General features: G+C 37.6%; 1 protein-coding gene across 1 annotated transcript; it reads right to left on the bottom strand.

Annotated features, from left to right (window-relative positions):
• Positions 1-3,480: 3,480 nt before the first annotated feature.
• On the bottom strand, positions 3,481-7,620 carry LOC103931000 (aminoacyl tRNA synthase complex-interacting multifunctional protein 1). Its single transcript, XM_009340408.3, has 3 exons — positions 7,052-7,620; positions 6,502-6,708; positions 3,481-4,006 (listed from the first exon to the last, which is right to left on the bottom strand). Exons 1-3 carry the CDS (start codon positions 7,538-7,540, stop codon positions 3,863-3,865), a joined length of 840 nt encoding a protein of 279 aa, XP_009338683.1. The 5' UTR covers positions 7,541-7,620; the 3' UTR covers positions 3,481-3,862.
• Between the last annotated feature and the right edge of the window lie 6,068 nt (positions 7,621-13,688).

Below are 13,688 nucleotides of genomic sequence, written 5' to 3'. Positions count from 1 at the left end.
GGTTCATTATGGAGCTTGGTTCAGAAACCTATTGGAACTCGAGTTGGTCAAATCCTAATTAAATTAGGCTTGGGAGTTTTAGTCCGAATACAACTCTGGTTCAGCCAGGAATAGGTCTGTTGCTATATATATATATATAGGGGAGTGCATTATTGAAAGGCCCTCCAATTCAACATACAAACTGCCCTACGCAAACTCTCACTCTATGCGAAACCTCTCAACAACCTTGAGATTCATATTTTCTTTTTTCGCCAATACATCTTCAGTTTGGATAAATAGAACTGTGAAGGCAACCGTCAACATTTTCAGTTTGGATAAACAACATTGTTGCCATAGAATCAGCCGACCGCGGAGCACCTTCAATTTGGATAAATAGCACTGCGTCGAGGCCGACTGGTTATCTATCCAAGTCTCGGTCGAGAAGGATTTTCGAATGCTTATTGGCAGAAGTCATTTCATTAGCCTTCTCGACGAAGTGAGGAGTTACAGGTTGCTACATTCAGCACATTGAAAGCCGAATTTGATATTGAACTTCACAGAACTAGCAGCCTTGTCTTCAGGCTTTAGAACCCGAAGGCAGAGACGTGTTCCTTCCTCGGCCGCAGTGGCAAGATCAAGAAGTTAGCAGTGCGCCCAACGCCACATCAACATATTTTACTCCCCAGTCGAACTCGGCTGACGAGTTGGCACGCCCCACATCAACTGAATGACGTAGTTAGCTCATTAATTACTTGGCATGCGCGCCATGTTGACCTGGTAGTTTTTAAGATCAACAATTTGTCAATTATGCTAGCCTGAGACATCACATATTAAAAAAAAAAAGAATTAATTTCACGATTAGGTAGTCATACTAAGATTTTGACAAAAGAACATTATTATATTTTATACTAATGATATATGCATTAGTAAACAAATATAACTGGTCAAAATTTGGTACCTTGCGTTGCAATTAGTTGTCATATACATTGATGATCATCACCATAAAATCATATTAGTTAGAAGGCGTGAAACCGAACATAGATGTTGTTTTCACTTCAAACAGCAGAAATCAAATCAAGATTCCTATCAAGCACATAAAATATGAGTGCGCTTGTGACAACCAGGTCCTCGAAGGACCTATATAGACGTTTTTCCCCGACGTCGGGTGGTCCGGGACCACCCCGGTCCCTAATTGCTCTTCTAGATTGTTGGATTGCTAAATTGATTTTAGTATCTACAATAATGTCTCTGCAATCATGTTTACTACTTCTGGTTGGATTATTAAATTGATTAATTTCAGTGTGTCATTGGTGTGGGGTTTATTGTGAAGGCTATATGAATGAATGGTTAATTAAGGGACTATTTGATAACCATTTCGTTTTTATTTTTGGTTCTAAAATCTTGTTTGGTAACTACTTTTAGTTTTCAATTTTTTTAAAAAAAATGAAAACTAAAAACCAAATAGTTACTAAATAAAATTTCAATTTTCAATTTAAAAAATAAAATAAAAACTGAAAACAAAATAGTTATTAAATAGTCTCTAACCTTTCCTCTAAACATGTATGGCCGATTGTAATTGGTAATACTGTGGTAGTATGTAAAGAAAAAGAAGTACAACAAAGGCTAATGCTCTGCATCAATTTTGCAATTTGTTTTAGTAAGCAGTTAGGGTTACCGAAAACTAACATTTTTTTTCTCTCTCACATATTAATTTATGTCGCTTAATTATTTTTTTATTTACACGCGCTACAGGTCACAAATAAACAGAAGTGTGCTGACAAAATTTTTATAATTCACTTTCATTTTGATATCTCATCAAACTTTTTCTGTTCTACTAGTTTTAAATTAAATAGGCGTAGCCTTATACTAAGAAAGGAAAAAGAAAATACATGATACTCACTATCATGTCTTAAAATTTGAGAAGGGCCAATTAGTCTTTTGAAGTGGGTTGAAGCTCGACATGAATAAAGCGTATGACCAAGTTGATTGAAACTTTTTCGAGGAGATTATGTTGATTATGGATTTTGACTGGAGATGGGTAAACTTGGTGATGCGATGCGTTACCTCTATTGATTGCGGGTACCTGAGTTGTTGGTGTCAAAATCAAACAGAGCCCGACTCAGATTAACACGTTATTTGCCCCATTTGTTGATATCATTCTCAAGGCCACGAAATGGCTTGAGTGAGTGTGAGAATGGGCGTGCCACTATTGCAGATTGCCAACTCACAGTGATTATGTAGTGATGTAGAAATTGTGCTTAGATCTAACTCATTAACCAAATCAATTGAGCACTGAATATGACGTTGGTACTGGTAGGTTCTTTTTTATGCCTCGAAGATTGAGGACTTGAACTAGTGTGATGTGTTTGCCTAGGAATGTAAATGAAAGAGAAACGGAAATAAACGAATGTAATCATTTAATTGTTGAAGCAAGATTACAGAAGTTTAGAAAAGGACTTGTGGTCTGATGATCCACTCTACATTATTGGAAAGTAAAGTACATTTCAAAATTTAAAGAAAGCAGTAAATCACTTGAAGTTTGTAATCATAGAGATTGAATTTGACGAAGCTACTCAACTTAGAGGCCTCTACCTCTATTTATAGGAACTCTGAAGATCATCCTCAACCTTGTTGCTGAGCTAGAGTGAGAGCAGATCGGTCATTTAATTGTGGCAATAATTGCATGCCTCTGCGTTTTTGTGGCACTCGTACGGTGCCGGTCTGCCGTGTCGGGTAACGCGTCCCTTGGTTATTTAAAGGGCCGTTATATTCCCGGACTTGATCGACTACACGGAGCATGCGCTTTCCGGAATAGATGAGCCCAAGATCTTGAAGGATTATCACACACTGGGAAAGGGCCATCCCGATTTGAAGCGAGCTAGCCCGAATTGCGCTTCGTTGTTGGTGGGCCGATAGTCGTATGCCCTTGCTTAAATAAAAATAAATGGCCTCATAGCAGACTTAATTTTTATTTATGGTCCAACCACGAGTTGGAAGTTCAAGTAAGCCTTCGAGAGGACCCAATTTTTCACTTTGTTAGTGAATCTCTTTCCCACCTTGTCCAACATTGCCTTTGCTTCTAAATTCATCAAAGGTATTATAATCCGTAAGGAGGGCCTCATGCTGTCACATTCATTATCCACTGCACAAGGAGAAAGACTTATATTCAACTGGTTAACCACTATCATGACATATCGATCCAATCGCATTATTGAATCAGGATGCAAGGGTGACAACCATCCCATTTCATATAACTTGCTCTCCTCTACAGGCACTAAAACTTATATGCATGCTATCAATAATTTCTTAAGCTATAGCATAAGCCATTCCTTTTTTAATAGATGATAGCATGAGTGGTTAAATGTTAGATTGGAGAGCCGTCAGGTTTCGAACATAAGCTGAAATGTCTGTTTAACATAAGACGGCCAAATTAGTTTCTAGGTGCATATATCCAACATATTATGGAATAGAAAACTTGGGTGAAAATAAAGATCCAGATAATAATCTTCAAATATGGATCACAAATCTCATGATTAATTTCAATTAAGAACATTCCATGATTCCCCAAAACTTCAATAGATGAGCTACAAACAAATTCTGTTGCAATATTCGGGCCTAGGCCGCAGCTTTAGAAATCAACTCAAGAGTGAAAACACAACCTCGTTCTCATTAAAATTACAAGAAATTAAGCATGATAAGCCTTGAAATATGGTAATAGGCATACATAAAACAACTAACAACCATAAAAAATCGTCGGAAACTATAGAAACCATTTGACACCGAATTTCTACAAATCAGTTGAGAGTCATCATATGGCAGTATGGATAAATTGTTGATGCGAATGTGTGAGAGACTGACTAATAACACGACGTTCCTGGTCCAATTAGGAGATGTTTGCGTTTTTCAGAGATGTTGAGATTACCACACCTGCAGATGTCCGCATTACATGCTCCCCAAGTAAAGCAATACAAGAATTGTCGGTCTTCAGATGAGGTTGCACCAATTCCCATATCTTTTTCTTCTGAATCTGCAAAAAGTGATAAAACGAGAACCATAAATACAAATCAAAGTATATGATGGATGAAGAAAAACTTGACCCAACAAGTGCCTCGGGCCTCAAGCATGTATATTCTGTGGTCTGAGATTCCATTAAACAGACAGCAAGAGACAAACAACCACACAACACTAGAAAGAAACTAAGAACGCCCAATCCATAAACACATGCCCGTTGTCTCAGAAGGTAGACCTAGTAAGCCAGGACTTATCAAAACCCAAACAAGAGATAATGTGGGATGCTAAACCCAATTTTCTGTGCACATAGCCGTTGTCTCACATCTTATTTTCAGACATACCACAAGGTGGAAGGAACTTAACTCTGTTCCTTGCAGGAAACTGTAAGCACATGCACATTCGTTTGAATAAAATTCTGAAATGCCAGAAATCCATGGTAGAAAAGTTCACTAATCCACCTTGTCGCCAAAAGGTAACCAAAATCAACCTTCACAGTCCAAGGACAGAGTAATAAGAATGTTCGAAAGACTCTAGATACTCATTGCAGATAGGCCATCGAGTAGTCACAATTTTCTCCTGAAGATATTTTCTTGCACGAATGGAATTGAGGAAGATTCTACATAGGAGTTGACAAACTTAAGGAAGGATATGAACATTCCATATCAACCTTATGTCTAATTGATGTTAGGATCGCAGGGGTTATCTTATCCGTCCAGCCTGAGCTTAGACCTTATGTTATCCATCCATATACTAAAGACTTTTCCCAAGATATATACTCCTGAATAGGGCTCGACCCAGGTTCGAGTTCCCCAATTAATGAAATCTGCCACCGTTTGGACCAGGCATATTCAACACCCGAAGAACTTAGAAGTTTCCGATTGCGTGAAAAAAAATTATCTTGATTTCTGTACTCCTTATCAAATTTAATCTGGTTCACAATAAAATTCAGCATCCTATAAATTTCTCCTGATTCCGGATATCATTTATCATGCGCTATAAATTTGTGAGGGGTTCCAAATATCTCCACAAAACTAAAACCAGGGGACTTCTTCACCCCTCTCCTCTCCATGGCTTCTCTCAGGCTTCTTGCATCATCCCAGCGTCTGGAAAATGCATAAACATTTGATAAACCAACATATCTACCATCATGATCTGGCTGTATCTCTATAAGCTTCTTTCCAACAATTTCTGCAAGATCTAATTCTCCATGGATCATGCACCCGCTAAGTAAAGCACCTAACATTGAACCTGTTGGCTCCTTGAGCATTTGACATATAAAGTGGTATGCCTCCACTACCTGAACTCCTCGTACTAAATCATCCACCATGCAAGCATAGTGCTCACACTTGGGTTCCATACCATGTTTACCAAGACATTCAAAGAAATGCCAAGCTTCCTTCACTAATCCCTCATGAGCACAAGCACTCAACAAGCACAAGTACGTTATCCCATCTGGCACAATCCCAATTATTTGCATTTCGCTAAAAATTTCAAGTGCCTGAGGGACTAATCCATGCATTGCAAGTCCTCCAATCATTGCATTCATATCAACACATCAGATTGATGCAGTGAACCCCCACGAAACACACTGAAAGCCTCCTCTATCGCCCCACATTTGGCATACATGTCCACTAGTGATGTTTCCAACACCAAATTCAACGGCAATTTATTCTTGGCCATATACCAATACATCACCTTCCCTTGCACAAGAGCACCTACGCGCATGCGCACAGAACACTCACCATGGTTACCTCACTTGCTTTAGGCTCCACAACACGCATTCTCTCAAATACTGCCAAAGCCTCACTAAACTCCCCGGCCTTAACATACCCATCAATCAAAGAACTCCAGAACACCACATTACGCTCTGGAATTAACTCAAATACTTCCTGTGCTGAAATCACGTCCTCACATTTTGCATACCCATCTAACATCGAATTCCACGAAACCGAGTTTCTTACAGGGATTCCATCAAACACTTTACATGCATAAATGATATCTCAACAAGTAGCAACATATGGATCAAGGGATTACTTATGGACCTATCAGACTGGAAACCATTTTTAGCAATATGGGCATGCACAGCCATACCCAGCTCTTGCTTCATAAGCGAGCTGACGCCTTTAAAAGAAATGGATAGGTTAAATGATCCAGAGAGACCCCGTCATGCAACATTTGAACAAAGACTGATATGGACCAATTCGGGTTTTTGCTGTTGGAGTAGCCTCAAATAACTGTGTTCCAATGAAAAAGTGTTGGGTGTGAGAGCTGTGAGAAAACTCGATAAGAGTATTGCATGTTACCCGAATTGGATAGCGCCATGAAAGAAAGGACTTCGGAAGTCAATGAGTGGTGTTGGGAGAGGCCCAAAGTGAGGAGCAGAGCATATATTTGCTTGAGCTCAAACATCGATTTGCAATTTTCATGAAGGGTAACTAGCTTTTGAATTATACTAGCATGTATGCTTGGAAATGGCACATTCAACAGTTGAGGATTAGACGCAGAGAGTACCTGGTTAGGCGAGGCAGCAGGAGGCTGATTTAGGTGATCCTCTTCAGAGCCAAACCATACCCTTTCGCCAGGGAGTGAACCCTCAGGTGGCACAAGAAGCTCAACATTCTCATGGGAAGCATCAGAAGCTGCCATAAGCATTCCATTAGACTTCACACCACGCATGTTCCTCGGCTTCAAATTAGCAAGCACAACTACATTTCTATCCTGCATCACACAAACACAAAATCCCATTGCATACAATTGTCAACTGATCATTCTCACTTCTCTAACCCAAAAATAAATGAACTTTTTTGGCCATGGCCCACCACCAACATCACCAATGTATTAAGTATGAGATTTTACCACAAAAGTCCTCGGTCATATAAGTAGTGAACCTCTCACATATATATACTGTACACCTTTGATGTGATACTATTCTCCAACAAAAATCAAATATAGTACAATATACATACACATATACATGCTCCGAATTCACGTTGTGTTTTGAATACAAATGGGATATATGCAAACTAAGGAATTCGTAAGTCGGAACAAAGAATTTGGGTACCTGAAGGTGATCAAGAGGAATATATCTGACAAGGCCACTGCAGATGATTCTGGGTTCGGGCTCACCAACGTCGACTTCCTCCACATAAAGAGATTCAGCCTCCTCATGCCTCCACGCCTTAAGGACTCGGCCAACCCTTATGTCGAGCAGGTCGGCTGCATCCTTTATCTTCTTCTGTTCATGAACAACCTCGCTCACGGGCACTGCCTCGTCGACCACAGCAGCATCGCTCACTACCTCAGAAGCAGAGTCAGAAGCAGAAGCGTCGGCGGCGGTGCAGAAGGGAGAAGAGGAGTTCCACAAGGCGGCGAGTCTTGGTGATGGTGATAATGTGAGTTTTCCGCGGCCAATGCGGATGTGGTGGTAATTGTGATCGACAGCGGAGTTGATTTGGTTGAAATTGAGAGGCCGGTGCGGGTGGGCGAGGGAGAAGAGCCGACGGACGCCGATGCCGGTGCAGTTTCCTTTCAAAAGGCTCGTTGCTGCCATTCTTTCCCCCCTCCTCCCTATCCTCAATAGCAACTCACTGGCTCCCTTATTTCATTTAGTAATTTCAAAATGTATTGTAAATGATGGGGTGCTTGCTTGTAAACCTTAGCATTCGTGTAGTATTTTCAGGTTCGCATCTTTTTTGGGGTATAATTTTTTTGTGGCATACACCATATTTGAACGGTTATTATCGTGCCACACTTGTTAAATAAACGGATAATACAACTCAATTCAAACTCAACTCGTTAAAATTATTAGAATATTAACGGATAATATGACTCAACCCGTTACTTGTATAGAAAATATATTTCACATCAATTATAAAAATATACAAAAGCTTGTAAAACAAACTCTACAACTTTGGTGAAAAGGTAAACTCCGGAATTCACCACCATAATCCCACAAACCATACATTTAAATTTAACTGTTGATTGTCATTGACATTTACACTCCATTCTTCTCACCAAATTTCTTTTTTTTTTTTTTAATTTTCTTTCTTAAAAACAAGGTCTTTTAGCCGATGCGGAAATATGAACGGTTCGGATCGTTGATATCACGTTCAGATTTTTACTGTTAGTAAAAAATATTGTTTTTAAAGTCTCTAGAAGCTATATATCATTGACTCATATTTCAATTAACCGTAAACATTGAAACATGATATCAATGATCCAAATCGTTCATTTTTCTGCATGCGTTAAAAGATCATGTTATCAAAAAAAGAAAATTTGAATAACGAAACCCAATGAGAACAATAGAACGTAAACGACAATCAACAGTAAATATAAATCTAGAGTTTATGAATTATGGTGTCGAATCTCAGAGTTCACCCATTCACGAAAATTGTAAAGTTTGTCATTACGAGTAATTGTATATATTGTTTTTTACATTTTTCACACTTATACATTAATTTTTATTAATTCTGCACTCAAACAAATAACACTATTCATAAGGATTTGGAGGGTATTGAAAATCTAAACAACAAAATAACCATCATCTAAGCCTAGAAGATGCAATCACAAACGTTTGTTTATTTATTTATTTTTTATATTTTTTTACTCGTACATTGATTATTATGAATTTTGGTTTAATTTGAACTCCCCATAAAAACACTATTTGCGAGGGTTTGTAGGGTTTTAAAAATCCAAACGATTATGTACTCATCGTCAAAGCGTAGAGGATGCGATCACAAGGGTTTGCATATATTTTCAAATTTTCACACTGTTAAGTAATTTATTATGAATTTTTTAATGTGTTTCGAAATTTTTTTAGTCTCATTTATGTGATTAAATACTGTGCCTACGGTAGTAAGATTTCTTTTTTTGGAGCTTAAAATTATCGAACTAACATTTTCTCATTGGTTTGAAACTTGTTACTTGCGGGTAAATTTAGGTTCTTAACATGTCACCCAATGGCACCTAGTTAGTTAATGCATTGATTAGAGACCTATTAATTGTAGGGGTGTACTATCCACACACCCTATTTTACTTCTCACACACCTCTTAATAATTTATGTCCGTTGATCTTTTTCAATTCATTCGATCTGACGGCTGAAAATTAAAAAGATATGTGAGAAGTAAAATGGGGTGTATGGATATAACACCCCTTAATTGTATCCTCATGAAATGGAAGACACCGCCTAATCATTCAAGTCTTTGCTTTGGAGTCTCTAAATTATATGCCCTTTGGTTGAATCATAAGAACTTACTTCAAAATTTCATGTTGTTTGGATCGAGTTAACAAATCGTGTAAAAAAGTTGCCAAGTCTACTTGCTTGTAATACTAAAAGTACGAATTCTCCATTGTTTGAACATTTATGATTAGTACCTACCCCAACCTTTTAGTATCATTCCAAATTGGTCTCAACCTACATTCCAAACATATACGGTATACCCAACCTATTGAAAATGTCACATCTGTTATGCCCCAGTAATTTTTGTTAAATTAATTAGGGCTTATTTTGTCTCCAAATCCAATAGAAGATCATGAAAGCAAGACCTCCACCAACTAACGGTCACCACCACCACCCCTATCTGACAATCACCTCTTAACCCAACATACAACCACCAACTCCACCCTACAATTCAAGGCCTCTCTCAACACGAGCAAAACAAGCATGTTATAGCGGATGTGAGTGGTCAAGAAAGGTATCCACTTCACATCATCATCCACACGGATCACATAAAACTTCAGCATGATATCAAAGAGGTAAATCCGGTGGCAGATACACTTGCCGACTTAGGGCTTACAATAGGTTTCAAGTAATGAAAATATAACCATATTCAATATTCGATCGGTTTGTTCTTTCTTCTTTAATATCAAGACTATGATGATGACACATCAATATCAACCTAAGTTCTTTCTCCCATTCTTTATGAGTCTTTCTCCTTTATCACCTTATCAAATTTAACTCACCTAAGACTTAGTATTTTCTAACCACCAAGTAGAGTATAAAGGTTGGGATGAAGTTTTGGTGAACGTAGGTTGAGCTTGGAGGTTGGATGAAGTTGCAGTGATCGTAGGTTGAGCTTGGAGGTGATGGGGATTGATATTTTCCGATTTTCATCTACATGCCTTTTTGAAGTTATTTTTATTATTATTTGTGCCCAAATAGGCTAAAAAGTGGGGCACATTGTTGCCACAAGTACATTTAACGTAAAAATTAACTAGGACTTAAAAGATGTGACATTTCTGGAATTGAATTACTAGGGTTGTGGATCCTACCGTTGACCTTTGATCTACAGTTGACTTTTTAGTCAACGTGTCCCAAATTAACCTAGGGTGTCATTTATTTTTAGAATGTTGTTGAGGCTTGATGGAGCTTAGTTGGATCATCATGATGACATGTTGTTCCCGGTTACCTTCCGTCTCGATTTACATACAAGTGGCACTATGCCTCACTTTGAGTTTCGGTCTGACTAAGTTTTTCAAGTGGGATATTGTGTATTGTATTAGGTTTCTTGGAGCAGTGCCACTGAATCTGAAAGTGTGAAGGACTCCAGATAAGTGACTTTAATCTTATGTGAAAGGGTCATTACCCATGAGAACTTCCTTGTTATATACTATGTGGATATAACTTGGATTTTCAAATGATTTTATGGAAATGGGTGATGCTATGCTATGTTTACTTGATGGTGGTACAAAAAAAAAAATATATATATATATATATATATACACACACGCTATATTCCAAATGAATGAGGCTTATGGTGGTTATTCTAAAATATGTGGCTATTGGAACCTTATGATCCTTCGAAAAAACAATGAAAGGTGAGTGTTGAGCCACAATCTAATGAGAATGATGGAATGATAATGACGGTGATCAAAATGACGGATGTGTACGTAGCCACTGCTTTTACATTTAATCATTTGACTTTACTTATATTCACATATGTTGTATTATTGTCGCTCACATGAGCTTCGCATCTAATCTAGGTTTTGCTTTGCCTAGTGAGTCATTTCTACTGCATAGGGTTGTTTGCAGAGTAAAAGGTAGTGGTTAGAGATGAGATTTCAGTTGGTATAGCTGTGTGAACAGTGTTCCCCCCCCCCCCCCCACCCCTAATTGATATATAAAGAAATTGTGAAAAGATTTTGGGGGATCTCTAGCATAAAAGTGAAATCATTTCGATAGATCTCTACCATTGCGGACATTTTATTTGGTATCAACAGAAGTTTCAAAACAATAGTTTTAGTAACGTCTTGTCGAATCATTGCTTTTGTAGAATTGTGTTGAAAATTCTAAATAATTATGACAAAGCTGTCCTAGAACTTTGCCTGCTTTCATTGAACTTACTGGCTTTTTAAAATACTAGGGAGCATGAGGTGTTAGGGTAATCTGAGTAAGTCAAGTGTCTATCAAGATAATTGTTTGTCTCAAAAGTAGGTATGAGGTGTTTTCAGTAAATGGGGTGTATTCAACAAATTGTGGAGCTGTTAAAAAAAAAAATGAGTTATATACAAACCTTTCATTCTATACTATATGACTTCGAATGATAGTTTTACTGTTTTCAGCTCACCAAAAAGATTATTAATGCTAGAAATACTTTTATAAACGGTGAATAAAATACTTTCTATTGTAAAGGAAAATAGTTTGAGAGAAAATGATAGAATTTTATTGGAGAATTTCTTAGTGTTACAGTGTGAGGCATAGCCACCTTTATATTGCAGTGTGACTATCCTTTCAAATTACAAATATCCATAATTCAATAGGGAGAATCAATTGTCTAATCAATTGAGGAATGAATGACCTATTCATTTGAGGAATCAATGGCTCAATGGTTAAACCAATTAGTAGACGAACATAAATATCCTGCAACACTCCCCCTTGGATGTTCATGAATTGCTCAGCTAGGTAATCAGTGAAACTTATAACGCCCCAAAAATTTAATCGGAAGCTAAGCTCAATGATAGGTCAAAAATAAGATCTTGGTTAATCACTACTATTAACCACAATTAATTTCTTGAAATTTTCCATTCACTCACAAAATTTATTTCATTCCTTTTATGGCTGCATCTAACTCCTGTTAGATTACCTACGTACCTTCGAATAAGATCAAGCTTTCCGTAGTTCATGATTCATTTTTAAACTGTTTTCTAAAATACTCATGTAGCGGACAAATATGTAACTAGATCCACACGCTTCACATCAAATGATTATCACACATGGATTCAAAACAACAAAATTAACTTAAATACCTATAATTTCCCTCGATCCATCGGAAACCCTAGAAATGGGTATTCCTGGTTTGACACCAAAACTAACTCTGACGCCTCAACCCATGCATGGGCTTTGTTCTCGAGGTTGATGGGAGATTATTGATGGTGATAATTGATGGGAATAGTTGCAGTAAAGGCAGATAGCCACCGTGCACCCACAAAACTATACAGTTTCGTTCTTCGCAATTTAGGGGTTAAACGAAGTGGGATTTAGGTGTAAATAGGAGAGGGAAGGTCGTGGAGTTATTTTCAGACGGTGGAAAAGCCGACAGATTTCATTGATATTGTCCGGGACAAGTCGCAGAGGGAAATCGGGTCAAAGAGGATCCGACTGGTTCCCTCCTTCTCTCTTCCCTCCTTTCTCTCCTTCCCCATTCGCCCACTCACTCTCTCCTTTCTCTCATTTCTTCTCTCCTCTCTTCATCATAGCCACACACGTGGCATCATAGATGGTTGCTCCAACAAAGCTGGAGCTTTCCAGAGAAGTGGTCAAATGACCATTTTGCCTTTGCCTTTGTTTGTTTATATCTCCTTCATTATAATTCCGTTTCATGAACGGTTTTCACCTACGAGCTTGTTGAATTGAGCTCTATCCGAACATGCCAAGAAATACGACGAAACATATAAGATAAAATACATCCCCATAAAATATGGTTTAGCCAACTAGGGGCAATTTCGTCTTTTCCACTTATCGAATAATTATACGACGTAAATAATAATAAATTTCGAGAACGGAATTTCATATTTCCCCCATTCAAATTTCGTAACCATAAATCGATTTATTTTTCGATTCCCTCCACATAATCATGAACATGAATAACTAATTCATATATTTAAAAAAAATTAAGGTATTACATTCGACACCCAATAAAATAAACCTCATCCCCAAGATTTCAACTAGCAATTAATGAAAAGAGATTTAGAACTAACCTAACCATTTCATTTGTATAGAATGATTTCATTCATGTCTGAGACATAAATAACTCAATCAACAAATCACCATAGTCTTCATAAATATTAAAATTTCCAGCCAAAATCATTATTGGCAAACAACGATTTTACCAAGATTTTCTTTTATCCCAAACAAGTTACCAACAAATTGGAAAGAATCGTAATATACCTGGCCAATATATATATATATATATATTACACATATTTATCACATTGATAACGCACTCTTGCAGCCCACACGTAGAATTTTCTCGACCTTCCACAATTCATGTGCCCATTCAAACATTCCTCCACATTCCACCAGGCATTATGCCCATTCAAACATTTCTCCATGTTCCCAATTGCACAGGTATAATACGACTTTTCCACCTACTCGTCACAATTAAACAATCATCTCAACACACTTCAAAATCTCATGATGAGTAAAAATAAAATCAACCCTATTTCAAGGTTAATTGGGAACTTTAATCAAGCACCTTGT

The sequence above is a fragment of a genome, unplaced genomic scaffold (genome assembly GCF_019419815.1).
Source record: "Pyrus x bretschneideri cultivar Hongxiangsu unplaced genomic scaffold, Pyrus_bretschneideri_v1 Contig29, whole genome shotgun sequence".
Lineage (NCBI taxonomy): Eukaryota > Viridiplantae > Streptophyta > Magnoliopsida > Rosales > Rosaceae > Pyrus > Pyrus x bretschneideri.
Note: the sequence above shows the minus strand (reverse complement) of the source record. Positions and strands in the feature narration are given on the sequence as shown.

Excerpts from the sequence above, each read along its gene's own strand:
- LOC103931000 (XM_009340408.3), bottom strand. The coding sequence starts at position 7,540 with ATGGCAGCAACGAGCCTTTTGAAAGGAAACTGCACCGGCATCGGCGTC. Across the intron at positions 6,709-7,051 it reads TTCCTCTTGATCACCTTCAG|GATAGAAATGTAGTTGTGCT; the intron begins GTACCCAAATTC and ends TGTGTGATGCAG. Across the intron at positions 4,007-6,501 it reads CTGCTGCCTCGCCTAACCAG|ATTCAGAAGAAAAAGATATG; the intron begins GTACTCTCTGCG and ends CACTTTTTGCAG.